At 41.2% G+C, this 23,391-nt stretch overlaps 1 protein-coding gene across 6 annotated transcripts in view; it reads right to left on the bottom strand.

Annotated features, from left to right (window-relative positions):
• cdin1 (CDAN1 interacting nuclease 1) overlaps positions 1-18,111 on the bottom strand; it is a 69,273-nt gene extending 51,162 nt beyond the window's left edge. For 5 of the 6 annotated variants that reach the window (XM_079527737.1, XM_079527738.1, XM_079527740.1 and 2 more), the window contains exons 1-4: positions 17,983-18,111; positions 5,033-5,078; positions 3,763-3,827; positions 2,659-2,719 (exon numbers count right to left, since the gene is read on the bottom strand). In XM_079527737.1, the coding sequence (XP_079383863.1) occupies positions 2,659-2,719; positions 3,763-3,827; positions 5,033-5,078; positions 17,983-18,083 (273 nt within the window). In that variant the 5' untranslated portion in view covers positions 18,084-18,111. The remainder of the gene's footprint in view (positions 1-2,658; positions 2,720-3,762; positions 3,828-5,032; positions 5,079-17,982) is intronic. The other variant, XM_079527739.1, reaches the window with a different exon arrangement.
• Positions 18,112-23,391: the final 5,280 nt, after the last annotated feature.

The raw sequence follows: 23,391 nt of genomic DNA, 5'->3' as shown, positions 1-23,391 counted from the left end.
TGGATTTGCCCTCAGCCTGTAGTGAGATTGGAGTGTTTTATCTTTCCTGTGATGCATCATGGTAGTGCTGGAAGCAGAGGAAGCTTTCCGTCTCTACACTAAAGTATTTTTCACTAGCGGTCCTATTTGTTAACATCTCCATAATATTGCATGAACACGGCAGCTTACAGAAAAAGGCCAAACATGTCCATAATTATTACGGGGTGAACAGACATCATCTTCATCTTCATTAAGACCTCATCTGCAACAGCAAAGCGGAGTTAGCTTACGTAGCCTGCAGCTAAAGCGCGCTCCTTTCTCTGTTGTGAAACCTCCTCCCTTTCTTTCTCTCTCCTTGGTTCATCCCTCTCTGTACTCATTTCCCTGTGCTCCATTCACACCTCTGGATAACAAGAGAGCATTGCATCCCAAGTAACCCACATCAGGGCTGACACATGAGAAATGGCGACATTACCATTGCCGGCCCATTCTGAATAAGGACTACCTGATTAGTTCAGGTACTTGCGTCTCCCTAATTTTCATATTAATCATGAGTCCATCTCGCTTTTCAAGTCAGATCGCAGCACTTGGCGAGTTTAACATGTGACTAAGACTCACAGGCGCTTGAACACCCACTGAAAATAATTACTGTTCAGTGAAAACTCTGGTCTGGGTTTTATTAGAGCTCCAATGCTAATGGTTGTCACAGGCGATCTTACTGCCCCTGGCCTAAAGCATGCATGTTTAACTGACCTTTACATGAAACACCACATAAAATATACAAAAAATAGCAACTTTATCCTTTAGAATCCATATTCATAGTAGTTATGGGGGGTCAAAAAAGAAAATCCATGAATAGTTCTCATCATTGTTAATCATTTCCCCCTGTTGGAGATATATTGTCTCATAAAGGGCTGAAACTACATCAATTAGCTGTCTGGGAGACCATGAGTGCTTGGTTTAAATGTTAAGTAGCGTATTAAAATGACAGTTAAATGGTTCATAGACAGTTATCTCTGAGCCCAGTTTAATCCTTTGGAAGAAAAAAAAAATCATATGTCAATTAAATGGAGAATGAGTAATGACAGTTAGCTTTGAGGTGTCACTGATGCATGCAAACTATTCTGATTTCAGATTAGACCGAGAAGCCCGTTATCTCATTGGCTCATTTAAATATAGAACAAAAAAACAAAAAAAATACATTAAATTGACATTTAAATGTTGAGAAAGGGAAATGTATCTATGTCAAACAGTTAAAATAAAAGGACCCCCCCCCACACACAGAAATATATACAGTAACAAATAGATGTATACATACACATAATTTAACCAGTACATTATAATCTTAAAGGATATTATATCAGTTAAACATTAACAATATCTACATAAACATCCAACATTGCTGTAATTCTCCCTTTACAGTGTATACATTAATTTCCATCACTGAGTAAGAATTGGATGTGGTAGAATACTGCCTAATTTAATGTTCATCTTAATTTTCAAACTAGCAGAAATGCATAGACTAGGTCTGGGCGATATGAATTAAAATCAGTATCAAGATTATTTTAAACTTTTGCCTCAATTACGATCAATTATTATTATTTTTTTAAAGGGAAAATAGCAGATCTACAAGCTCTACATGCTTCACGATGCGATGTGTTGTGAGCTTGTAGATTGGCTATTTTTGATTACTTTTCTAATTATTTCTTATATCAACACATCGACACAAGAAGATATTAAAAAACCTTAACCTGCTTTTCGATAATTTGATTAACCTACACGAGCAAGATTAAGTCAGTTAATGGTTCTAAATATCGGTTTTGATACATTTTCAGGTAATTGCCCACCCGTATACACTAGTCACCAATGAGTAGATTAAAGCTGATATGCATCAGCTTGGCCAGGGGTAAAGGTGTCATGAGTCCAAAGGGATTTTTTTTATTGGTCCATTTTGAACGCATCCGAATAAATGAAGGAATCGAACTGAGTCAGATTGGATTGAAAAAAGGAACGCACCACCACATCCACTCGCCACATCATCGGTGTGCAAGGGGACATAGAAAAGCATGGGATCGTAGTAAATGTTTTCCGTTCGATTTTTACACGCAAATAAAATGGGCTCTGTAAGCAAGGGGCTTAACAGTTAACCACCCAAACACCCCACACTCATCTTTTTGAGTTATCGGTATGGCTCTCAGTAACCTGGCCTTTTATAGACTTTGTGCTGCAAAAAGAATATCTCAAATGCTACTAATACATCAAGAAAGAATGAAAACCCTAAACTGAGCTGCTGTGATGAAGTGAAGAATTGACCACTGACCCTGCCATCACCTGTCCGCAGTTTGCAGTCGAGAACATCAATTTGGAAAATTACATAATAAAAACACCAAAAGTATTTTCACATCTGCCTAAAGGACGCGAGACCTAATTACATTAAATAATTGATAATAGAGCGGACCATTTGACCAATTTTCATAATCACTAACAGACAAGGGTGGGGGGTGGAGGGTGGGGGTGTTCATAAAACTGCAGCCAGCTCTTTGAGTAAAGGGCATTGTATTATTATTTTTTTAAGACAAATTTGTTATGCACTTTCAATGGAAAATAAAGTAAATGCTGACGCAGGCGAAATACTTGAAGTGAACCAAAAAGGACAAAGGAAAGAGGTCACGCCATTACCTCATTGGCCAACTCCAACAGGACAGGGGCAGTGGGACGTGCCTTGGCTTCAGTCAGATACCTTCATTAGAACAAAGAACAACAACAACAGCAGAGAGTTTAAAAAAAAACATGGCCCACAAAAGGCAGACAGAAGGGGAGAGGGGACTTGATCAGGCCAGCCAAGACATGTTAATGTCCCTGATGACTTTGCCCTAGGTGGCATATGGCTGGCTTGGTGCGGTTTAAACAACACTGCTTGGTGAGCTTCAGATTTCCTTCAAGCCAGACAAGCATATCGTCACTGTCTGGTGGAAACCCTGTATCTCCAGAACCGTTACCTTTCAGGAACTGCTGTTCAAATGGATCCATTGTAGTCATCTTTTAGTCACAAGCTTTTGCTAATATTTTTAAAATAGGGCATTGATGAAAAAGCATAAAAATATGAGATATGGAGATACAAGGTTTCTCCCCGACAGCAACAATATGATAGTTAGTTAACCCCCACTGCCCAAAAAGGCCTTTCTCCCCTCGCCAACAAAAACGCAGCTGCCCTCAGATCTTACCCAGATCATCTCTGAGGTTTGCCGTTATAAGTGGATTACAAGTGCATTATCCAGCCTCAGATCCACAGAACAATGGCTTAATAAGCAAGATAAAGGCTAATTGTCATATGCAAAGAAGCTTTCTCCCCCAACAGCCTGTTTATAATTTTTGTTATTCATTCATTAAGTGAATTAAGGATAATCAGCCCATCATAAGCCTGCATAAGGCAAATGTCCCCTTGCCATTTATGTTGGTATTTACCTAAATGTTCTTCTTCACTTTGACATGGAGAACAAAGCGGTAGCTTTGTGAGGCCTAAGCAGGTGCAAGTAGAGGTCTGGAAGGAATCCTGTGGGTGGTGATTTGTTTGGAGGAGATTATATCTGTCATGGTTGCCCAACTACTCCCAACCCTGTCTACTTCCTGTCACATGACTTTAGCAATTCCCTTCTTTAGAGAGGGAAAGCGGGAGACAGAGTACGCGCGTGCGTGCGTGTGCGTGCGCGCGCGCGAGAGAGAGAGAGAGAGAGAGAGAGAGAGAGAGAGAGAGAGAGCAACACAATAGAGTAAGAGTAATACCTTTGATAGTAGCTCTCAATGACCTCTGGAAAGTGGTGTCTTGACATAGTTCTCTTGATTCTTTTCTGTCTCAAAAAGCATATACAGTCACAAAATTAAGCACATAGTAAAATGCCCTGTGATAATTTAACTGGGTGTATAAATAGACCCAACATGAAAATGGGTAAAAATGTGTATGCTCTCAGAAGATTTACACCGAGGACTTCTCTGTGAAAATACATATTTTTTATAATACCAATTATAATATAGAAATGTTCTGTAAATAAAAATATTATTATTAATAATATTATTAATAACAATAATAATAATAATATATATGTCATATAATAATGTTTTATTGCAGTGTTGTTTAGCCTGAGGCAAAAACATAATGCTTTTCCTGTACCCCTGAACATAATGCCAGAGTTGTTCAGTCTAGAAAGCTTTATTGTATATGAACAGGCATAAGAGAGCCTGGGTCATAGCAATTTAATTTCAATAAGTTTGCCCAGGGTCAAAGTGAGTCAAGGCAACCTTGTTCAACGCCCGCACCCCCACTCCTCTGTATTCAAACCTTGTATTCATTTCCCCCTTTTCGATCAAACAATGACCCCATTTCACATCCCGCACACCCTGACAACATATTTCCATGCAATTCAATTGCCATCTTAAGTGAAAGGGGGGAGGATGATAGAGGATAGAGGAGAAGAGCATTGGTTAAAAAACAACTTATTTAAAAACTACTACACACAAAAAAAAATGTAATTCCGCAGAGACGGGTGGTGTGAGTGACACCTGTCACGAGGATGATAAATGACTCCATTTTCTGCCTGTGCTGCCTTCTGCCACTGGCGGCAACGGCCATTTATCATCATCTGCTGTCAGCCGTGGAAAGCAGCAGTGACAGTGCGAGTCAGCAAACATTTAGCACACGCAGCCGCACTACACGGGGAAATTATTATTGTCAGAATAATAATGGTTTAGCATAATTTATTACAGGTCCACCAAATAAGCAGGGGCTAGATGTTATTAGACAGATGGATGGGAGCGCTTGGCAGACATCCACTGAGACGCAGGCAGGCAAGGGCCCACAACGTGAGTACGTGGAGGGAGGGAGTGGGGAGGGAGGGAGGGAGGGGGCCACAAGGTAAAGGGGTGCATGAGTGGGGGTTGAGGGGGGGCATCCTCCGAACCAATCGGAGAGCTGGCAGTTCAATTACAAAGAAATAAAGGGACATTCATCATTCAATTAGGCACCTGTCAGGGCTCACAAAGGAAGAAAACTTCTAACCTGGTACTCCAGGGAGAAGATGCTCAGAAGAGTGGACTGCGAGTGACTGGAACAAATAAAAGAAGGACAAAGTTAATTACCAGAGTGCATTGCACAGAGACAAAAGGGAGAGGGGGGAGCTTCAAAGCTGGGGCCGGCTGCCCTGTAATCTAAAAGAACATGAAAACAAGTGTGGCAAAGTTGTTCCAGATGAACACCTCCGACAAAGGATTCCTGCCGCTATGGTCTGGGGGTGGGAGAAAGGGGGAGGTTGTGTGTGGTATGAGATGAGAGAAAATATAGCTAGCTGGGGATCTCTGCCCCACCCCCCAAATTCACTCACATCACTTCCATCACCTTCTCTGCCCAAAGTAGATCATCAACACATTTTTTGCTGTTGTAAAACCGCACAAAAGCAGTAAGAGTCATAACATGGCAAATGCAACAAAATGGAAGAGAAACTAAGCAAATATAGGTAAATAATTGATAGGGTTCAATGCCATTAGCTGACTGTGACTGCACTCAGTGGCAATGTTGAAATACACAGTAAAATCTTTAGTGTTAAATTAGCTCAAAATTAGTGCGCAAATTTCAACAAAGCAACATTTAGGGATCAATTTGGTTACAGAAGCCAGTCAAATTAACACGAAGGATTTTGAGGATTCTGTACGGCGTGCTCTTTTGGGATGCTTTTCCCTTATGAATAAGGGCTAAACAGTGTTTATAAGGGCACAATACTGTTACTGTATGTGTGTGGAGGTGAGGTAGGGAGGGAGGGGGTACAATAGATAGGAGAAAGTTTGCCTCCTTCACTGTCAGCGCTGGCATATGGGACGTTCTGGAACCCTCCCACTGCAACTGATGGGCTTTGAAAATGGAAACTTTCACTGCAGGAAGCTGGGACTCCCAGGAGTCGGTCAATTCCATGGGTTGCCATAAGCTACATTCATCTCCAGCTCCAGTCAATGTCAAACACCTGGCAGAGCAGGGAAACCTGGAAAACAGGCGTCTCCGATGGGGATTCACAGCTCCACCGGTGAACCCCCCCATTCCCCTCACCCCAACCCCTAACGCTTCCTTTGAATTGAAAATAGTTAAAGCAATGTCGGATATCCTTCTAATTGGATGGTACATAGACCCACCCCACATATTTACAAAAGAATTTAGGAATGCATTTGGAGAGCGCATATACAAGACTCTGTGATGGCCTCCAGTGGCTTTGTGTCTCTATATACTGCTCTCAGTACATTTGATTGTTAAACTTAATGGACTTTTCTTTACAAGTCACCTGAGAGTGGTATGTAAATAGTGACTAGGAGCCCCAGCTTCCTATCTACATTGAAATATTGAGTCCATATAGGCTTTCCACATCAATCACAGTAAACCATGAAATGACAGTGCGACGTGTAAACAAAGACAGCTAAATCTCAGGAATATTTTTTTGTCTGGAGTCTCAGTCTGAGACCATATCTTAATAAAGGCACTTCAACCACTGGAATAGTTTAGCAGTTTATAATAACCGAAGCCCAACAAAGCCCCCATGTTAGCTTCTCCAGATGTCTGCTGTAAACAGTTTTACTGCTCTGGCTACAAAGCAGCTAATGCTCGACAATTCAAAGCCCCGGAGCTGCATGGCCCCTTGTCATATGGATGTGTACCGTCAACCACCCAGCAATGAGCAAAGTTAGAAAACGTGAAGGGAAAAAAATAACAAAACAAAAGTAAAAAGAAAATGTTTGAAGTGCAAAAAAGAAAAAGAAAAAAAGATCTCTGAGAAAACACTGCAACCTCAGCGTTAATTTACAATGATACATATGGGCTGAGGGGCCACTGCAATTAAGTGTGCCATTAAATGGTCGACTGTCAACATGTGGACACTTAAGGGAGAAAAAGAAAATCTTCTTCCCCACTTCAACCTTGCACCTGAGCATTTCACCAACATTACAGCATTAAGCCTGATTTATACTTTGTTGGACACCGGTGTAGCGCATGGAATATAGCCGATCTACAAGCTCACAATGCGCACCAGCACGACGCGTTGTTAGGTTGTACATTGGCTATTTTTTGCATTATTGTTCGAGTGGGACCCCCACCTTCCCCCTGTCGGAACAGACATCTGTTAGGTTTTAAATGGATTACTCTGTATAATGAGCATGATTACTGCCTAATTGCTAAATCTTTACCCTGTTAAGTTTAAAGGGACATAAACTGCTCTTAATATCTAGGAAAACATATCTGTTTCAAACAGTGCAAAATGTTAAGGACTTTTGTTTTTCTTACTTGCCCGATTCTGCCTTTCACTCAACATCAAAAATGACGTGGAAAAAATTACAAAGGCATCTAAATAATTACTTGAATTACTTGGTTAGATATCAGGACTTTTAAACAAAAAAATAAGAGAGAGAGAGAGAGTGCAAAGAAGAGATGAGTGCAGCTGATAACTGGATCGAAACCAAGGGTTGTCTGGGTTTTATAGAGTCTGTCAAGTTTTACACTGTGGCCATATTGTATAATGCCCCTTTTCCATTTAACAGACATTAATAGTAAGTTATTGCAGGCTTTACATTAATGTATATTCAACCTGTGCTCTCCTGGGCACAGTCTGCTCAATCCACGCTAAAATATGGAGCCACGTGCAGAGTCTTACTAAAGCAATCTGATCTTCTTGCCTGCTGAACAGTAGCATTATATTTCCAATGTAATTCATCTCCGCTCTGCTTCATAATGTGGGGATTTAGGGGTTCTATTCTAACTGAGTGATAATGGAAGAATTAAAATGAAAAACACTCTGAGCAGAACGGTCAGGCTCTGTATATATCAAGTATTATATTATGCTAAGACTTAAGGAAGTTAACATAAAAGAAGCGAGATTTACTGCTAGATAACGAGGTTGAAGTGACAAACATCTTTAACATTCTTTGCCGATTCCTTTAAGTAATTCATTTTAAAGTTGCAATCCTCACTGTCACAATCTACAGGCAGAAGCCCCCCTTCAAATTGGTTCAACATGGATACAAAATAAATAAATACAAATTAATTATTCTCTTAAATTATTATGGACTCTTATTTCAGGCATTAAGTTCTTAGATAATAAAAACCAACCTGATTTCAAAAATAAGCCGTGGCTATCATATTCTATTCCATAGGCCTATATGTCAGGGATCTTCAACATTTTTCAGGCCAAGGACCCATAGCTGAGAGAGGGATCCCCCACTATATATTGCATTCATGTTAAATGTGTGTTTTCATACATTTAACCACTTAAACACTTAAGACTTTGTAAACTTGACCTTTGGCTCGGTACTTGGTCTGCTCTTTTTCCCCTGCTTAATGCGACAAACAAAAAAAGTCCCCCCCCCCCCCCCCCCAGTATCTCTGAGGACCTCCTAAGAGGTTTAACTGTTAACAGCATCTATTCTAGGTTATAGCAGTACTATACGGGAGTTTACCTGAGGCCTGACTGCACTGTTAAAGCCTAATTACTTTGTCTAGATAAGACGGTCAGATAAGGAGCCTATCTGTCCCTGTCCTTAGTTTATCTAGTCACTGGAGTGAACACAGCTAAAGTCTTTTAACCTAACAAACAACACACATTTACAAGACCGAACTGACCAAACAAGACTGCACTGGTTGTGAGGTGTCAAAAAATAAAACCTCATTTACAAAAGCATGTACTGTACTGTACTTAATCGGTCTGACCAACAGTTTAATTTTGACAGCACATTTGATTTAGTTTTAGACTAGTTTTAGTCGACTAAATCTATAGTTGATTTTCTCTACAAACAAAATATTTTGGCGGGCCTTGATTGCGTCGTACTGCCTGATTTTACACTTGGTTGCGCTCTGAAAATAGCCGGTCTTCAAGTTCACAACGCATCACGGAGCAACACGTTGTGAGCTTGTAGAACTGCTAGTTTCAGAGTGCAACCAAACATAAAATGACTTGTCTTTTAGTTTTACTGCATCTCTTCTCCACTAGCTCTCCCTCAATTCTTTGTCTAGATTTTTATTTGTTGACGAAATTGACAATATATTTAGTCTTAGTCATCATAGCTTAGTTTTTGTTTAGTTTTTATTTCGTTTTAATCAGTGAAAAAAGGTAGTCGACGAATATAGTCGACAAAATGAACACTGTTGGCCAATGTATTGGCCTTTATTTGACTTTGTTGCAGACGGTATCGGCAATTAAGCAGCTGATGTGTCCCAATTTTTAACTGCTTTGAAATGAACCTGGCGTCTATATTTAGGCCATATTTTGGGCATGTCATTACAGCCACGTGTATTTGTAGATCGACTAACTTTGAATTTGAAGCGGTTAAATAAAAATCATAATCATAATTTTTGTATCCGTCAAAAAGTTATCTGAGTACATTTGTATTTTGTTAAAAGTGAAATTTACTAAAAGAGATAAGTTAAGCAAATCAAAATTCAATTTGAATTGTTAAGAACATTTTGCACATTTAGACAAAATATTGGTAAAAGAAATCGGCCCAAAAAATATAGCATCTGTTGTTGGACTCTTAATATAGCTGTATGATCATTTAAAATCAGTGAAAGAGTCATACTTAATATAGCTGTATGATCATTTAAAAAGAGTGAAAGAGTCAATAACAGTGCAACACATCACTAGTACATTGACCTCTGTGTGAGTGGGGGGGCTCCCTCTTAGATGTAATTTAGAACATGGAGAAACAGAAGGTTGGGAGACAGAAGGGTGGTTAGGGAATCATTCACTCTCAACCTAATTACCCTTCTCTACAACGTAAGACAGGGCATTAATATGCACTGGCACCCAAAATAGTAAAGCAGCAGATTAGATTAAAACAATTAGGGACTTTCACTTTGTCAATGTGCTGGTACGGTTGTCTGGTCAGTGCTTTAGGCTTTATTAGGCAAGGCAAGCCACTAGCTATGAATGTAGCACAGTAAAGACTTTGAGTGTTGTATCAGGATAAGCACATTGGTGCCTCAATTGAGTTTGAGTTCATCACTGCTTTCAATTTTGTTATGTCGTAAACGCTGTACATGAAAAACAGCAGTGGAAAAAAGGCAGTAAGGCAATAAGAATTTCTGAGCAAGCTAATTAATTGAAGGGGGGTGTCTCCAAGCTATCAATTATATTCAAAATCTTCCTATTTACAAATAATTAATTATAAGCGATAGCAGTAATTTAGGTAATGAAAGCCACCTGGCTAATGGCATTGGTATCATATGCTGCGACAGTACTTAGCATTTGGTGGATCTGCATGCAGAGAGTGGTGTGTGACTGTGAAGCACCTCTTCAGGGCATGGAACTAGCTAATTGAGGCATGATTTTTCTCTCTTCCTTTCTACATTTGACATTGAGGATATTTTCAGCAAGGAAAAAATGCAATATACTTGATTCCATATCACAATGTTACAGTAAGTAACACTTGTGCAACTTATGCATCGTAGTCACAAAAGTGTTTAAAGTGTATTAGGAACATTCCATTACAGAATGTTTGACCTTTTGATGGATTATATTGATGTGAAGTAGTTGTGATTTAGACTGTAAAGTTCACAGTTCAAAATTCACAAATGAAAGCAACATTCTCAAATGTACGTTAGCCTAACATTTCCCTAGTACAATTGTATTTTCTTCCTTATAACATCAAAATGTTATACAGATGGAAATAGCTGGATGTGCTTTGGTTAAATACTCTACATATGCAAATGTCTCTAATTGCACATGCTGATAGGCAAAATGCTAACATCTGTCTTCTCAGCTAAGACTATCGTCATCAGCAGCGAGACAAATGTGGAGGGAGAAAAAGTCTTTAGACCTTAATGTATAAATGTGATGCATTTTGACAACACATAGAAACAAACACAGATCCAAGAGTCACGCAGCTACAAACAAATACTTGCACAACGAACACACGTGTTTACAGTTCCAAGTAGATTCTACTTGTTTTTCTTAAGAGCCGCACATTCATGCAGCTCAACATCTGTATTATAAATATTTAAAATGTGTAAAACATTTATATTCAGGTATAGCTTTAGTCAGAAGAACAAACAAAGCATCCAAATACCTATCAGCACAGAGTGCATTGTACAACAGTAAAGCCACAGTTGGGACAGCCTTCATGGGACCGAGGACAGGAATGGCTTTAGCAGATGCTCAGTGGGACATCTCACTGACTACACCCCCCCCCCCCCCCACACACACACACACACACACACACACATACACACACACTTTTCTCCCTTTATTATAATCTTTATCTTCAGTCGTGTCCTGATACGTCAGGGCTGTTACATAATGATGGTAAGGAGAGTGGGACTTATAATACCTTCACCACCCTAATTGTGATCCTTCCTGATAGGTGGTGGTCCTCATGACGCCTTCTGTGACAAAACACATTATAGCAATAATGGCATATTGCTATTGTTATAGCGCAATTACTATCATTGCTGTCTCTGCAAACTCTCATGGACAATTGAAAATGAGGCCCAAGTTATACGTCAAGTGGCGTGCGTACCCTGGTCTGGCAAGGAAACACATAAGACTGACCAACTGCCTACTCCCCCAAGCACGGCTAGGACACTTTTACCATTCTGGGCAATTTGTTTCATTCTTCATTTGCAATTGATCCGAGTATGCAAACAAAACTTGGGGCTAGAGAGACTCCAGCATAGCAGCCAAGCTATGCAGTGGTACACTGAGCTGTGTGTGCGTGTGTGTGTGTGTGTGTGTGTGTGTGTGTGCATGTATGCAGTGGTACACTGAGCTGTGTGTGCGTGTATGCAGTGGTACACTGAGCTGTGTGTGTGTGTGTGTGCGCATGTATACAGTGGTACACTGAGCTGTGTGTGCGTGTATGCAGTGGTACACTGAGCTGTGTGTGCAACTGTGCATGCACTTTCCATAGCCTGTACACTGGTTTTGCATTTTGTTTTGATTTCTTAAAGGCAACTTGACTCATTCAATAATAAGTGCAGAAGTTTTTAATTATTTTCTACTGTTTACATTATGCTGTTTAATACTATGCATGGTAAAGCAATAATTGCAACCTTTTTGAACTTTGAGGATCAGTTATCGCCCCTGCCTATCGTCCCATAATCACCATAAACCGCATCCTACTTTTAGCAATTGGCTCCTTTGAGCTTACCTCAGTGTTTTTAGCCCAATGAGCCGAAGAGGCTTTACAATCTAGCGAGTGTGCTTGGACAACGTCCGTACGATATGAAGAGGAAGCAGATCATTCCTGTGCTTCCTAATCAAGTAATTGATCACATCTATTATTCATGAACTCCTTAGCCTGACATGAAGTTGTAAACTCAGCAGTCTCACTCCTCCTCTTCTCCCTCTCCTCTCGCCATCCATCCCTTCATCCTTCCAATGTTCGTCTGATCACGTAAAGCACTGTAATTGTTCCGTCAGTTTCTGAGAAGGTTGTACCCCTAAGCCCCGACCACCAGCTTGTGTTTGGATCTATAAAAGGTAGACAGGAGTGTGAGGCCAGGCTGCTGGGGCTGCCCTCATAGCATCAGCATAACGTTGCTGCCTGTCAGGTGGAAACCGTTACTTCTTTCAGGGAAAAAAAAGAAAAAAAAGAATGCATGTGTTGCAATCGATCTAATGTAGTTATTATTTAGTCAAAACCTGTTGCCGTGGGCAGATGGTTTTAAATTGTGGTCACTCAATCACTGGACGGTGGGTGGACAGTTTGTGGAAGTCAGATGTTATTAGATTCCAACATCTCCCCATTAAACCAAGAGACGCTATTAACATGGTGTAACACATGTCGGTAATGCTTTATACGACCGTTATTACCTACTGTATATAGTAGCTTTCGGCCAGAAACCTTGTTTCCCTCCATATATATATATATATTTGTTTTCATTCATAAATGAATGCCCTATTTTATACTTTGTAGTCTGACAGTGTCACACAAAACAAAAGTAGCGGAAATAGTTGATCTACAATCTCATGTATTGTGAGCTTGTCTATTTTTGCTATTTTTGAAATCCTTTAAAAAACCTTTTCCCCTAGAATACCTTAAGCATGTCTGTGGGCAAGAGCTTGTGGCTAAATAATAACTACGTTGTGGATGATGATCCATGGGAACACACTCTTTTTTTCCCCATTTCCTGAAAAGTAATGGTTTTAGACATAGATGTTTTCCCCTGACAGAATGTTTTATATATCACATCCACAGTTTGTCGCCGTTTTAACTGTTATAAAATAATTGTTACAGAAAGGCAGCTGATCGATTACATTCCGGTGATTTAATTCATACAACACATCAAAGGTATTTGTGTCTCACTATGCAAATTATCTTAGGAGTTATGGATATCATGGGGTGGGTGGGCGTCTGGGCGATCATGTCGTCATACGCCACAAGTCACAGAATACAATGTTATGTCACCAGTTTTGCTGTAGCAGATGCAAGACAGGAAAAACATTGTTGGTTCTACTCAGGAAACAATTTCTCACAAATAGAAAAAGTGGCTAAGACGTTTTGTTTTAGCCAAAATTATTCTAGGCATACAGTGGAGATAATTGGCTGACGTTACTTGATTATTTGTGGTTGAGGTCAATCTTTTAAAATCTGAGCAGCACTAATGCAGGTCAGGGATCTGTGTGTAAGTATTTGTATTAATTAAGATTTTGGAAATAATCTTGATGATCAAAAGAAAGCAACTTGAGTAAAACCAAGGAAACGAGACTAGGCAATTTCAGCCCTTGAATATAGGAAGTCAACTGGTGACTCTTCCCGCTATTACATTATTTTATTTATTTATTTATGTATTATCAAAACGTCATATGTGAATGTAGGTCTAAATGATAAAGGCGCTTCTGTCTTCTATAAGGATACTACAAGAAAAAAAAAACACAAGAAATATTAATGTTGCTGAATCCACAAAGGCAAACTACTGTATGTTCAGTCAAGCCTTTGTAATTTTCCATTCTCATTCTAACATTAATGCAACAAACACAAGCGTAGTCACATTTAATGCACTGAGCCATTACCAAATCCTTAGGTTTAACCAGTATGTAATAGAGAGATAAACACCATACCATAACCACAATAAATAATCAATGAGCAAGTGCCCCCCAAGCCTGAATATTATCATCAAGAACAAAGTGTATGCAGCCCAGAAATCACCATATCAATGGCACATGCTACAACAACCATGGCCTCCGCTTTCCTTCCCAAGATCATGCTAGATAAACCCCAAATAACAGAGAAATTAACAAATGCTTGACATTTGCTCAACATCCATTATTCTGACACTTCTTCAGAATTTCAAAAGGCTGAACGCATGCTTAATCAACATTCATATTCCCAGAGCGAGCCACGGCACCATATTGCAGCCCGCCTCACTGCTGATGAAAACGGCACATTAGGGCCCGATTCGAAAAACGTTCAGGGACTCCTCGCCAGGGAGCTGTGTGTGTGTGTGTGTGTGTGTGTGTGTGTGTGTGTGTGTGTGTGTGTGTGTGTGTGTGTGTGTGTGTGTGTGCGCGCACGCGCAGAAAAAGAAAGAGAAATAGGGAGATAGAAGGGATGTGAGATGGGGAGGAGACTTCACACTTTTCCTCCTCAGCAATTTCCAAAAAAGAGGCATCTGTCCCATTGTACAGACCCACCCTCAAACCCTGCCCTGAAATTTCCAAAAGCCATATGTATAATGAGCTGGATGGCATTTTAAAGAGGGGAGTAATCATGCCATCCAAATTCATTCATAATATAGGACACGGGGAGCCAAAGGAGTCTCACTCTCCCTCCCTCTCTCTCTCTCATGCCTTACACAGCCTCTCTCTGGGGACACAAAGAGTGGAGGGACTAGGGTTCCCCTCTGGACCAGAGGGAAGCCAGGCGAGGCCTCAGAGAGCAGCCCATCATTTCCAATTCTAATATGTGGCAAGAGAAAGGCCTGATGGGACTGATGTCACATTCCTCCCCTTGCCGGCCTGCGATCAGCCTCCCCCTTGCCGCCTGCCTGGCTCTTATTGTAGCTGCTAGCCACGGTCCAGACACTAGGCAGGACACCACGGCTGGCTGAGACAGGGGGTGGGCAAGGAAGAGGGGGCAAGAATGGGGGTTGATATTTGCATGTCCCTCCATTGTGAGTGGGGGTAAAAAGTGACAGCACCGTGTCTAATTCTTTTCCCCTCAGAGCAGCTCTCGCCCGGCAGGAGAGGCCAGGCTGACAGATGACTCCCAACATCTGTGTTATGCAGGCGTTACAGATGAGGGATTGCACATCGCCCTCTCTCTCTCCTCTTCTATCTATCTGACCCTCCTTCTCTCCTCCCACTATCAAATATACCCTTAGCCACAGACTGACAGACCTTCCGTGGAAATTACCCTGAAATGGCCTATCACAATCAAAATTGTGACTTTTTGTCACTTTGACTACCCCATCAAAAGGTATGATTACCAAATTCTTTGTGCTCAAAGAAAGGGGTCAGAGATGTCAAAATGAATGGCTATGAATATTTGATTGGTTTAATTCACAATAAATATAAGCAGAGACTATATAGAGAACACACACACACACACACACACACACACACACACACACACACACACACACACACACACACACACACACACACACACACACACACACACACACACACACACACACACACACACACACACACACACACACACACACACACACACACACACACAATTTTAGCGACAGTGGGGAAACTATGCCATAACACACACAAAGCTTAAGATCATTACTCAAAATTGCATCAATTCTAAATCATGTAAAATGATTTGATGTATAGAAATACCCGTCTTCTCCACCGGACTGTCTTCTATTCCCGTTCCAAATCCATGCCCATTGCCAACCCCATTCCCCTTTCAGTCCAGCCAACAACCCCCCCCACCCCCTGCCAGCTCTAGCCTGGCCAATATTTACGCAGTGGCAGGGCTCCCACACAGTCCGAGGGGACAGGAGGGGAGGGGGCAGGGGCGGTTGACTGCCGTGCCTGAGCGCATGCTAAGAGATGATGGATGGCCTAGTCGATATGTTATGTCTTAAGAGCCTGATTTCCTGCCAGTCCAATCACTAACCCTCCAGAGCCCAGCTCAGCTGATTGGACAACCAGAATAATTTTGCAGGCTGTGAAAACACTGCTGCCGTGCCTGTCTGTCAGGCCCAGTGACGAGACTCTGGGATTTTAAAGACCAGGGGCCTCCCCAAGATCGGTTATGGCGAACGAAATAATAACAATAACCAGCAAGACTAAACAAAAGAGCCAGCACCTCTGGGAGAACCTGACCATGTAGAATTATTGGAATGAAAATGGTCCAATGTTTTTCTTTAATTATTACCTCCACCAAATCTTTGAAAATGCTTTTTGGAATGGATAAACCTAAGTTTGGTTAAAAGAAATGAAATGAATTTGCCTTATGAAACAAATACGAAGAGAAGAGATCTTGCAATAATCACAGGAGGAGGGACTTTCTACTATTGAGAAAAATGATCCCTAAACATGCTGGATGTTGTATGCACTTTGCACTCATAACATATTCTGCAAAATGCTGACAGTGAGAACAAAGGCAAGCTCAAGGTAGGTTGTGTCCCCCTTGGGGACCCAGTACCTTCTTCTAGAGCGGTGATTAGGGCACAATGGAAGTAGGAAGCTCCAAATACATGCGACTTTGTAAGTGACCTCGACGGGATCAGCCGCGGTGTCCTGGCGGCCTTGGGGGATTACACGTGTTACATTCAATAAAGAGAGGGCCCTCAGTGTCAAGGAGAAACGCAAACACAACCATTAACCCCTCGCTTCGATTTCTGAATGCACAGCAGCTGCATGGCAGAACAGTGAACAATGCTTGAACAGCAGCTTATGCAGGGAAAACTGTGCAACACTATCAGTGATTATAATGGGTGTAAAGTTAAAGTAGAAAGTGGCACATGCAGACAATTAGGGCTGGCGAATGACCATATGGGAAAAGGACCACTTCACCACTTTTCAACCCAGCTTCATATAATAGGTCCTCACCAATAAGCATGATAAAATGGCACCTTTTTTTTACTCCGTCTGTGTCTCATAGGAGGGCTGTGGGCAGTTCAGAAACCCGTCCACCAGTGACATCATCGATGGGGAATCCAAGCTAATAGAAACTGCAGGTTTTCTAGTCCTGAAAAGTTGCAATGCGAAAATGAAAGCCATCGTTCTCACGATAACACAAATCTAAACATTCTTGTAAAAAAAATCTTGTTTAAAAAAGAAATCTGCCTAACGATGATGTCACTGGTGGACGAGTTTCTGAACTGCCCACAGCCCTCCTATGAGACACAGACTGAGTAGGAAAACAAATGTGGCATTTTATCATGATTATTAGTGAGGACCTATTATGTGAAGTCTGATAGGTTGAAAAGTGGTGAAGTGGTCCTTTAAATACCACAAATCTGTATTTGAGTCCTCAATATTGTATTGTACTACTGGTGCTTAACAAAAATATTTACACAATGAGATATTGATAATTAAACATAAGTAATGCCTATAGTAATACCTAATTGGGTAATATAACTAAGTTTAGAAATGTATTACATCAATTACTGTAATGCTTCCTTTAAAATAAAAATGGAAAAGACAACACTAAACACAAACACTGGAGTATAAAACACTAAAATTCAAAACAATATCTATCTAGTCTCATATCACAATATCAATATAATATTGATACATTTATCAGTCTTACTGGACATGTATTGCATGACACGTGTATGAACAAACGTACCCATCAGCTTATAGTATGAAAATAAGGTTTCTTTAAAAAAATGAATTGGGTCAATGAAACAATAGTGTAAAATGGAGTATAACAAGTTGTGGTACCACATCTTCCAACCAGACAGCTTACCACGCGCTCACCCGCACGCACACACACACGCACGCACACATGCAACATCATAACAGTAAGTTATCCAATCTCTTCAGTAAATACATTCTGATGAATGTCTATACTTACTTTGGAAATCTTTCCTTCAACATCTTCATGCATTGACGAGTCGGCCTCAGTTGCTCGATGCATCTCACTATCTCTTTATATTCAGCTCGGGACAGTCTCATCTTCTTTTAGTCAGCTTAACGTTGTGTATCTATGCAGACAGACAACAATTTGATCAGATGATACCAACAACTGTTAACATTATGTATCGATACAGTCAGATGAGGATCATAGGATATGATCAGCTAATAGTTTGGCCACAACAACATTGTGTATCTAATCTATAATACAAGCAGACAAGGATTTGATCAGATGATACTAACAAACTGTTGTTGATATTATCTATGTAGGCAGGCAGACAATGATTTGATTAGCTCAGTGTCAGTGGTTCTCAAACCTTTCCATCATTATGTATGTATGTGGCTGCGTGCGGAGTCGGACCACCATCTGAGATTTATGTATGTATTATGTATGTATTTGGCTGCGTGCGGACCACCATCTGAGATTTTGTGCCAGGAATCCACATACTGCACATCGAGATTTGTGCTGGGGACCCTTTAACCACCCCTCCCCTCCCCTCCCCTCTCCCCCAAGGACCCCTGGGGGTCCGGACGACATTTTGAGAACCACTGGATTATCTGATACTAACAACTGTTGACGTTATGCATATACTGTACAGTATACAGACATTAGGATGAACAAACAGCTAATGCTATGCAGCTGCAGAGGCAGAGAGAGAGAGAGATTTGATCAGATACTGACAGTTGTCAACAACAACTGCTATGCTATGCTATGGTTATGCATATATACAAAGAGACTGGGATTTGATCTCCGGATATTAGTGTGGTCAACATCTGCAGAATGGCAAACAACGTACTGGCTGACTGACAGCTGTCAACTTGTCTGAACAGCTGGTCCTGATGCTGCAATTAAGGTGCAAGCCAGGCTAATACTACTTAGCTTCATGCTATGGTTTTAGCGCTAACAAAGGACATATAAACAACAGCGTTTAAACTCGTAATAGATTCGAGCAAGTGGGCTAATCCAGGAATATGTTATATATGTAATGTTTCCGGGACACGTATTACTTAGCCCCAAAAAAAGGTTTGTTTACCATATGTTCCCGTGGCGGACTGATTCCTGATAGCTTCCCGCGAGGAAGTTGAAGCGTCAGCGTTCGTCCAAAGAGCTCACTGATTGGTCAGCTAGATCCCAGAGCTGAGTATGCCGGCGCGCTATAGGCTGCTCGGCCATATCAGGGCTGGATACACTGCTAGAAGACCACCACTCACTGCAGATCCGATGTTTACATACATCCACGCTACAGTGTATCCATCTCCACAGACAGTCGTCGCTTCAAAGGTTACACAATCAGGTATTAAAAATGAACTCGCATAATCGTGCACTCAACACTCTCCCGACCGACATGTGGGGGAAACGTGGGGGACAAACGTTATGTGCACCAGTAGTCGGAGAGGGGGAGCGTCTACCAGACTGTGGGTGGGTGCGTGTGTGTGTGAGTGGAAGAGGGACCTTACAGTACGGTGTAATCCAGTCAGGCACTGACATATATTGAAAATTACTTTACTAAAACGTCTATAAAATCATTATAATAAAGTGATATTCGTAAATTCCAAATATTAGCAAAGTTTTCTGTGCTACAGAAAACTTTCACGTAAAGCCACATAACTGTCACGCCCAGGCTGTTACGTGACAGCTAGCACCCTATGTATACCAAGACACGCACAGAAATGCACTTTCCTCAAATGTATACAGCCTGGACTCAGCCTCTTTTACTTGTGTCATGTGTGACACCAGACTTGTAGAGTTTAACGTAGGCTACTGTACAAGGACCCCCAGTTTTTTTCTATGAGGCCACAGAACATCATTTGATCATTTGGTTTTAATTTGATCTAATTTGATCTCTGACCCCAATATACACAGTAAAATCCTCAGTTACGTACGGGTCCATTTGGTTCCTTTAGCTGGAGACCCCTCCTCAAGTGCCCTAGGTGTCCCCAAACGCCATGTTGAGAGCAGTGTCTTACAGTATAAGGGCTAATACAGTGAGTACAGGGAAAGTCATCTACTAGCCTAGTTATTCATTTTGAATGTGTTGATCAAAAACACATGATTCAAATATTTTTCAGCTCAGCACAAGTCAATATACCGGTAAATAATGTTATATCTTATTGTCTTTAGGTTGTCATGAAGCCTATACATATAGATTTCAGTTGCCTATAGTAACTGTTTTGTTCAAATCTGTTTTGTTAACAATTTCTATCATCAAATGATAAATTGATGATAGTGGTCTCACCACAGGAGAGACCAGTGGAAACATAGTGGCTTCATTTTATACTAATGTTACCTCCAAAATCCGGTATTTTAAACTCTCCTTTCCACCAAGTAGACAAAGATTACTGTCCATATGGAGCGCATTAAAGAACTTAGCTTTTTCACTGTATTTGGCAGGACTGTATGGCTCTTATGAAGACTTAAGAGTGTAAAAAGTTGGAGTAGTAGGTATGCAGCTGAGACATCACTGATGTGTTATATATCTACTTTCAACTTGCGATAGTTTATACTCTGAATGCCCCTGGCAGGAACACTTAAATGTGGATTGGGGATAATCATATACTAGAAAACACTCAGAAGATTTGTAAAACGAGTGTTATTGAGATTAGCGCGTAAGTGTGCACTGTGCCTCAAGTTAGAACACTTAGCTTGTGTCTATAATGTGCTTACATTTCAATAGAAATAACCTACTCCAAGGCTACTCCAATTTAAGTGTCCATGTATGCAATCTGATCTATGAAACTGTATTCGCTATCTTCAGAGATGATAGCAAATAAATGATTAATAATTTATATTAGATTCTGTTTCATGAAATGAAAGCCTTTTTTGTTTATTTGTTTTAGGCAACACTAAGATAGGCATAGGATATAAGTGAATTGAATTGACTAAACAAAATGCCCCTGTAGATAAATATAATTTTCCGGTGGTATAATTGTTTTATGATTGTGTTAATTACTCTCTGAACAGTGCTAAACCTCAGTTCACTTTTACAATGTCTTTACAGATGCAGCAGGATCAGTTGATCTCATTTCCAAGGTAAGTTTGACTTATTACTTTTAGGTTATTCTCCCCTTATATATATATATATATATATATATATATATTGTATATATAAAATCCACAATTGGGGAAATTTTCAAATCCTGGCAAAATTGTTAGCCTAAACTTGACTCTTCTCCATTATTATTTTGAAGACCAATAGGTCTACATTAAATAATCCTTTTGTAGATCAAATATATATTCTTGACATCTCTGTTTTGTGCCTTTTGTGAGCGAACAATGCGCCTGTGACCAGGAGGGAATCTATCTGACCTGTGATGCATCAGAAAATAGAGCTCATTGTTATTGGGCAGTGTAGTATGATGACTGAGATGAGCAGAGGTCTGGGGCAGCACGCTCAACGGCACACAGTCCCAGAGTCTACAAGGGCTCAGCGCTCCATGGTGGCTACAAAAGGGAGCTGTGTACTGGGATTGGTATGACCAGATAAGATCAGGGCCTCTGAGGCAGTCTGGTCTGATTGGTATAAAGGGCCGAGGTCAGGGGCAGCAAGAGCAGTTTATTCATCTAGGTATCAGAGGATCAGGGGGTTTGGTGGGGAGCGGCGTGTGTAATAGGTATAAAAGGATCAGTGTAATGTGATGGTATAGAAAGATACAAATCAGAGAAGGGGTTGGAAAGGCAGTGTACTGTAATGCTCCAAAGGCTTGGGAGGGAGGTGGGTCAGAGTTTGTTTGAATGCACGTGTCTGTGCGTGTGCGTGTGCGCGTGTGCGTGTGTGTGCGTGCGTGTGTGCGTGCGTCTGCACAAATCAGTTTTACGTTCCCGTGTCTCATCTTTGATGGCTCCGTGAGCCACGGCGGGCTGTGATGTGAGCTGAAGGGGGAGCGAGGGAAGCCACGTAAGGGGACATGGGGACATGGGGAGAGATTGTAGAGAGGAAAGAGGAGAGCGCTTTGGAGACGGCGTGTAAACAGGGCAGCGGTACACACACCACGGTGCCGTTAACCAGCTGTGAAGCCTGCTCACAGTGGGAGAGGAATTTACAAAGGATGTCTCCCTCTGATATCCAGGAGATGCTGCAGTGATCTCTGCTCCACTGCTCCCGGCACACCATTGTTGTGCTAAGCACTGTGCCACTAATGGTACTTATATACCTTAATGCCTTGGAAACATTTACATTTCGCTCACAGCACAGGGCAGAGTGTGGAGCTGTAGAGGGCAGGAAATGTATGTGTGAATATGTTTGTGTGTTTGTGTGTGTGTGTTTGTATGTGAGAGAGAATGCAAGCTTTTCTGTATAGACCATATCTTCGGCGCATGACTGTTTTTAATCTTAACATTTGTGAGGTTGGGTAATTTCCCTTACACATCACGCTGTTTAAGGAAATTGCACACTCCTCCATCTCCATACCTATTAGCCCTGCCTTACCATATCCAGTAATATTACTCACCACACAAAGAACGCATTTTGTTAGGCTGGATCGTCAGCAGGACTGTCAGTAATGTTCTTTCTTTCTTTCTTTCCCCTTTTTGGCGAAGTCAGTGACTTCACTCCTCTCCACCGCAGAATCGCTCTCCAATCTTCAGGGGAGTCTAGCCTATGCCCCCCCTCCCTCCCTCCCCCAAAAAGAAAAAGAAACACAGTTTAAACATGAGGCAAGCCATAACCAGGAAATGCCTGTAGTATTAGCAAGGTATCAGATTCATGCATGCATGCCCCCTCCCACCCGAACAGCACGTCTGCCCCTGAAAATCCCACATCCATATTTTATCAAGGGAGACAAGACACATGTGTTTCACCCCAGCTTTGAAAGCTGTTTCTTCCATTTATTTTATTATCCTTTAATGAATTTAATTAGAGGGCAAGTAATTAAATGCAATTGTACTCACTGAGCTCCCTCAAAACACACACACACACTCACACACCTCTCTTTCCCGGTTGTAAATTGCCCTAAACAACATGTGCGGTGTGAACAAATTTACTGGATTAATAGGGGATTGATAATATTTTGGGATTGTATTTCACACTAAACGGCTGCATGCGGAAACAAAGGCTGCAGCCCAAGCTCATTAATCATAGTCAACGGGTTGCCCGGGTGCAATTTGCATGACGGAGGTGGCAGCACATGCTGCCGTTCGGCCCAGGTTGCCTGGATCTGCCTCGATTTGGCCAAACCGTTAACGCTGCGTCAATCAAGGATAACCCAGTAATACTCCAACGGAGGAAGGGGGGGAAGGAAAAAAAAGAAAAATATTACCCCCCCAACCCCCTCTCTGTCCTCCCAAGCCCTGTCTACCCAACTTCTGATTTCAGTTACCACTAATTATACTGGCTTGATGGGAGAAAAATAG

This window comes from Electrona antarctica (assembly GCF_951216825.1).
Source record: "Electrona antarctica genome assembly, chromosome: 18".
NCBI classification, from domain to species: domain Eukaryota; kingdom Metazoa; phylum Chordata; class Actinopteri; order Myctophiformes; family Myctophidae; genus Electrona; species Electrona antarctica.
The sequence above is the reverse complement of the archived record's forward strand: the minus strand, read 5'-3'. Positions and strand labels throughout refer to the sequence as shown.